The sequence below is a fragment of the Anarrhichthys ocellatus genome, unplaced genomic scaffold, assembly GCF_004355925.1.
Source record: "Anarrhichthys ocellatus isolate YVR2014 unplaced genomic scaffold, GSC_Weel_1.0 scaffold19, whole genome shotgun sequence".
In the NCBI taxonomy this organism is placed as follows: Eukaryota; Metazoa; Chordata; class Actinopteri; order Perciformes; family Anarhichadidae; genus Anarrhichthys; species Anarrhichthys ocellatus.
Window position 1 is genome coordinate 6,417,716 of NW_022280049.1, and position 6,293 is coordinate 6,424,008.

A 6,293-nucleotide genomic window follows, 5' to 3' on the forward strand; every position below is an offset into this window, starting at 1 on the left:
ATATATATACACACACACGCCACAGATAAAATATTTTTGAAAGATACAACATATTATCTCATATGGGGATGGTAAAGGGATTTAGACCAAATGGTGACATGGGATATGTTCATTGTGCATTGACCCCACCCTTTAAAATCCAGGATCCATTTCCCAACATCTTCATAAAACCTTTGAAAGCCTGTCTTTGTAACTTCAGTAACAACAGTAGCCTGTACAGTCTGCAAACAGGATGGACCCCGCTACTCGGTGCAGTGAGCAAAAAAAAAAAAGAAGACGCGCTGAATGAGCTCCTCTGTCAGCCGGTTTGTGATGAGTCATATAGGTGCCAGAGGCTGCGATTGGCTGCGTGATCAGCCAGGAACTCTTGAGAGGCCAATGAAAGACTACAACACTGAGGCCGGAAACAGAGCGGATTTGGTTGTTGTTGGAAGTTCGGTCTGTTTTCAGCCAGTAATTGTGGAAGTTTGCTGTACATGTGGCTGTTTTGAATGTATTCAGACACATGAAGAATGTCCCTCTTAAAGACGGGAGGAACAAGTGGCTGGAGCCATCATAGCAACCTGACTTTGAGGACACGCAACAAGTAGTTACGGCTGCACTTTTGAGTTACGTCCACTGTTAAATTTCTCTTCATTTCCATCAGTTGAAATGTGTAAGGAATGGTCTAGTCATTGTTTGAGCAACAAACAAAAAAAGAAGCTCTTTTGAATACAATTGAACAAAACACTGCAGTAATAACACACAAAAGGCAGCATTACATCATGATTCAGGATTGCTACGATGGCTGCCGCTGTGTGATAAATCAGAAAGTCATTCTTGTGGATGCTAACAGCTTCGGTGCACCGTCGCCAATGTTCACTGAACTTTGCCAGAGCCACTGAGGACAGCACACAGCTTGACCGCTGACGCTCTACGTGGAAAGCAAGACAAAAGAAAATCTGCCTACCATTTTGCATTTGAGTCTCACGAATGGATGAATGTGTAACGGGGGCACAACATGGCTGCAAGGTCACTCCCGGTTCTGCCGCGACACCGGGTGAGCGCTCGTAAATGGAGGAATCTGATTTGATCACACTGTCTTCAGCAAAATCACAAGAGCGTCTTTCCTCTGTAATTCGATAGAACGACGACCCAAAACGGAAAAAGCACAACTGACCCAGTAGCACCTGGCTATTACGCTCTGTAACACAACAACACGTCGTTTAATCTTTCAGGAAATGTGTGCATTTCACAGAGTGAGGCACTCACAAAGTGAACTCCATGAGCAGGTTCAGGCTCTCCTTATGTTTGGCCATTACGGAAAAAGAGAAAGAAAGTGTTGTATTTCTCATCGTCCGTGAAGCACGAGCCTCCTGGAGGCCTGGATTCAATAATGCTAAAGCTGGAACACGTTGGGGAACAAGTGCTGTATCACAACAGAGGGTCCAGACTCAAGACGAACTCAGATTGACCTCAGATGTGCGTTGCCTGGACACAGTCACAGGTGGCTTGTATGTGTGTTTAATAGAAATGGGCTTTTTATAATTCAAAGGGCAGTGTGAGGAAATGTAGTCGTCTCTGTAAGAGGGCACAGAGGCTCCCTGTTCTTCTCCAAAACAGAGAGAAAAGGCCTAACTGGATGTGTCCGACAGCCGGGTCAGCAGGTCGCGGTAAGGCCGCTGCTGGTAAGCCCCGACAGTGCAGTGCCAGGCTTCATCAGGCCTTTCACCAACACTCGGAGACAAACCTGGGCCAAAATGTCCTGTGTGGAACAGATGGGATTTTCTGGAACATTTTTCTTGGCACTATTTGCCGCAGGCATGCACAATCGAACGCAGATCAACCTTTAAGAAGCTCGGATTCAATAGGACTTCTGATAAGGGGGAATTCTGCTTCAGTATCGCCTCAGCTGTCACACAGGCCCAGGCCGTAACCACATTAGCATGCGTTTATTCAGCTGAGGCCTCTGAAGCTGCAATCCATACAGCCTGTTTCCCCTTCGTCGCATTGAAGGCCACCCTGCTTTAAATAAAGCTGATAGGTTAACCAACCACTTAGAGCATATTGATAATCGTAAACTAGCACTTCAGTGTTACCTCATTACCGCAAGGACAATGAGCCAGGGCCTTCTATTTGACACATTGAGTCATGAGCTGGAAAAAGAGGAGCAGACCTGAGATCAGAGTCTGCCCACGTAAGAGGGAAGGATCGAGATCCTCATTGTAGAAACAACAACAAAACTCTGTGCGTCGGGCCCGTTTGAGGCCGATCACTATCGCCTAGCTCAAGTGAAACCGCAGACGAGCAAAAGTCAAATCGTAGTTTCAGTTGCACTCAGATTCCAAACACACAGTTTCCTGGCTACTCGTGACAGGAGGCCTTGTGCAGTTCTAGACACCATTCAAAATACTTTAGCGGCCTCCCAAACGCCCAGATAGCGACAAGAGGCCTCAACAGGGAGACTATGACGGTGTGTGTGTGTGTGTCAGCCAGCCGTGGACCCAAGCCCCAAGATACTACTCAACTCCAGTGTGGGCCACTGCAGAGAGGCTGACATGGAGACAGTTAGAGGCTGTTGACTGTCTGTCTGTCTGTGTGTGTGTGTGTGTGTGTGTGTGTGTGTGTGTGTGTGTGTGTGTTGGAGAGGACCGAGGAGGGAAAGGGCTTTTCTCTGGGGGGACTCCGTAGGGGGACGTTAAACACCCTCACTAGTCTACGTACACTAATAGGCGGTTTACAGAACAATGACAGGAAAAATATTTCACTACGAGTCTGACGTTTTTATCACTTTGACCAAAGTGCATGAGAAGAAAGACTTCACATTTTGGAAACATAATGCAGATGCATCAACCTCATCGTCATGCTTTCAAATATCTACCGATCACATAGCCTATACATTTTTTTTCGTCTATTAATAGTCTATACACGTGATGCAATGCCGCGTCTGGCACGCACACAATATTGCACACTAACATGAGACGTCCTGCGCTAGTCGGTGGCTTCCTCTCTGCCCGGGAGGGAGAAACCCGACACGTCTTGGACAACATAATGTGGAGCAAAGAACTTCGAGGGAGAAAAAGAAGAAGAGCGTCAGAATAGAAATAATGCAAAAGTGACATATTCTGAGTGGCGAGGCCCCCAAGGAGCGATGGAGGGGCTGTAACACCATAAAGAGATAGATACTGCCTTGGCCCCGCACTGATGGGCCTCTACATCCACTAAACTGCACTCAGACTTGACGGCATGGCACGGCCGGCTGGCCTGCCTGGCTGTTAAACAGCATCCATCTCTGCTCTGACAAATAGCCTCATCCAAGCTACTCCTGATTTAGTTATTTTTGTTGTTGTTGTTGTTGCTGTTTTTGAAATTTTTTTTTAACATGGTGCATATGGTGTGCAAAACATCTCCCAATGAATCTCCATGCTGACACCAGGTGGTATACGTCCTGGGTCACGCTCCTGTTCTAGGGAGAAACATCTCTACTCTACTGAGAGGCGACCAGGGCAGGGGTGCTGCTAGAGATTCTGGGCACAATACAATTAACCCCCCCCCCACCCATAGTTTTTAAAGTGTACGTACAGCAGCACCTCATCTTTCTGAAGGGCCTGCTCTAGCTTGAAGCTCTGTTTCTGAGCACTATAATTGTTGACCCCCAAGCTCCCGGCAGCCTTTCAGCTTTGGTGTTGCCACCCAATGTTCCATGCACCGCAGGAGGCGCGCGAGTTAACGCAGCCCCGGTGGGTGAATAATTCGGCCTACATAACAGCACTCGTAAATGAAAACGTACAACGGTCGAGGTCACAGACCATCCACGTGAGAACACGTAAACGAGTGGAGTGTATAAGGCACGGGTCGTAATGACGTCAGAGAGGATGCGGACGCGTCTCATTTTTTATTTTTTTTGTTTCCACGCCTTTGCGCTCCCACAGGTGGACCTTTATCCTTTTGCATCCCCCACCCTCCCCCAGAGGGAAAAACAACAAAGTAACAAAGAAAAAACTTAACCCACAGAAAACGTGGGAATCTTAATTGATAAGGATTTTTTTTTTCACAGCTGATTCACAAAATCATAATGAGTACATCTAAGTCAGCACTTTTTTTCAATTAAGTTTATATGGACATGGTGCAAGAGGGTTGATATTCTATATAGTAGCTCAGAGATAGGTTTATCTCATTTGTTTGAGGCGCGCAAAACAGGCTTTTTTATTTTGGATTCTTTCCATAACGGCATGATAGAAAGGCTTTCATTAGCCTGCAGGCTTTAGGTCAGATTAAAGACGAGAGCCTATCTTTGCCAAACTTCTTTTCAAAACACGGGCCTACACACATGCTGACAGGTGTTTACAGGCCTGTAGTGCTGCGTTCTGCAATTCATACACTTTTAGAGCGCTTTCATATTTATTCTGCGTACCTTTATAATAAACTATACATCTGGTCTCAGATTTTGGTTTCATAAAGTCCATAATATACTCTCTTTGTGCTGATGTCAAATATTCGTCATTTTTATATAATAGACCTCTGGTTTCACTTTTGATTAAATCTTAGTATATTACCAGTTTGAAAACATTTAAACATGATTTTTCTTTTTTCTCGAAATAGCTTTGATGTGTGCAAAATCTGTCGTTTGATAGAGATATAAACACTCTGCTCATTGTCATTTAAATCAAGTAGGAAACAGTTCATATCTTACAGTTCGATCCTTGATAGCAGCGGCGTACTGTTACATGGGTGGTAAGTGGTGTGACATCCAGTAAAATGAGCGAGGAGGCAGCAGAGCTGCTGCCATGTCTGTGGAGGTTGTGTGTGTGGGGTGATTCCCTTGGAAATTCTCGTTCTATTTTACAGTTAAAAGTCTCGTTTTCTTTCAGAGTTCAGTTTAGTCTTTGTTGTTTCTCGTCTGCTCTCTTAAGGTCAGTCGTCGTCGCCGTCATCTCCTCCGTGCGGGCCCTCGGGTAGCAGTTCGGAGGCCCGTTTCTCTCTACTCCTCTCCTGGATCTTCCTCATCTCCTCCGCGTATTTACAGAAGGTGTTGCCGAATTTGGACCACACTTTGCACGGAACCGTGATGGAGTTCCGGTACGTGGGCTTCACCTCGCTGACCCGCATGAAGACCCCGTACTTGTTGGAGCCCACGTCGAAGAAGAAGCGCTTGTTGTCGACCGTAAGCGAGGTGCCCTCCGGGAGCTCCGCCGGCTCCTCGTCCACGCCGTAGTCGTCGATGAGTTTGGCCAAAGCGTCGCGGAACTCGATGAGACCCTGCGCCGGCAGAGCGATGGTCTGGCCTTGAGCGCTTCCCAATCCGGGCCCCCGATTAACGGTCTGACGGATCCTTAGGAACCGCCCCCTCTGGTTCTCTTTCAGATCCATGTAATATTTCCGATTCTCCCGCACCAGGAATTCGCTCTTGAGCGCCCGCCGGGGCTCATCTTGCACTATGTCCGGGTTGGTCGGGCCTAGCTGGGCGTAATGTTCGATAAAGTCCCCGAGATAATCGCGGAACTCCACGGCAACCGACATAGAGAGAGTGAGGCGGCTCTTATTTCCCCCAGCCCCGACCTCGGCTATCTTTAGGAAGCGGCCTTTAACATTCTGCTTCACGTCAAGGTAGAAGCGCTTGTTTTGGATGTCGACGCGCTTCGAGGCGAGCTCCTCGGTGTCGTGCTGCAGCCGGGACATGGCGCCCATCGCACCCGGAGGCAGCGAGCCGGGGCCTGCGGCCGGCCCTCCGTGGTCACTGCCACTGTCTCTGTCCGCCATGATGCTGCCTCCCTGCTTTACCTTCCACCGTCTCCCTCTGCCTGCTGCAACCTCGACTGCCCGTCAAACCACTCCGCCGCTCTATCGCGAGACGAGAGAAGAGAAGAGGGTGAAAAAAATGAAAGCAACTGTAGACGGTGTTACTGTAGTACTGCGAGCGGGCTGCGTTCAAGACACTCGCGCTGTTTCACAGGATTTTCACTTCAGCCGTCAGTGTAGCCTCATATTGCAACTGAAAGTGAACCCCCACCCACGTGAGCCTAAAACACTGCAGTACTAACATCAACATAGATAGATAGAAAGAAATATAGATGGATGGATAGATAGATAGATAGATAGATAGATAGATAGAAATGAAAGTATGTAAAGGTCGCACCTGTCTGCATCCTGTCTAAGAAGTTAAAAAAGGACATTAACAAGAGTCATACCTGATGATTATTGCTTTGGGTGTTTCAGCACCACGGACAGCGAACCCGAACGGTCTCTGTGGTCGGAGACAGAGACAGGGAGAGAGAGAGAGAGAGAGAGAGAGAGAGAGAGAGAGAGAGAGAGAG

General features: G+C 47.7%; 1 protein-coding gene across 1 annotated transcript; it reads right to left on the bottom strand.

The window, feature by feature from the left end:
• Positions 1–651: 651 nt before the first annotated feature.
• Positions 652–5,820, bottom strand: purab (purine-rich element binding protein Ab). The gene has a single exon (XM_031857719.1). It carries the CDS (start codon positions 5,737–5,739, stop codon positions 4,894–4,896), a length of 846 nt encoding a protein of 281 aa, XP_031713579.1. The 5' UTR covers positions 5,740–5,820; the 3' UTR covers positions 652–4,893.
• Between the last annotated feature and the right edge of the window lie 473 nt (positions 5,821–6,293).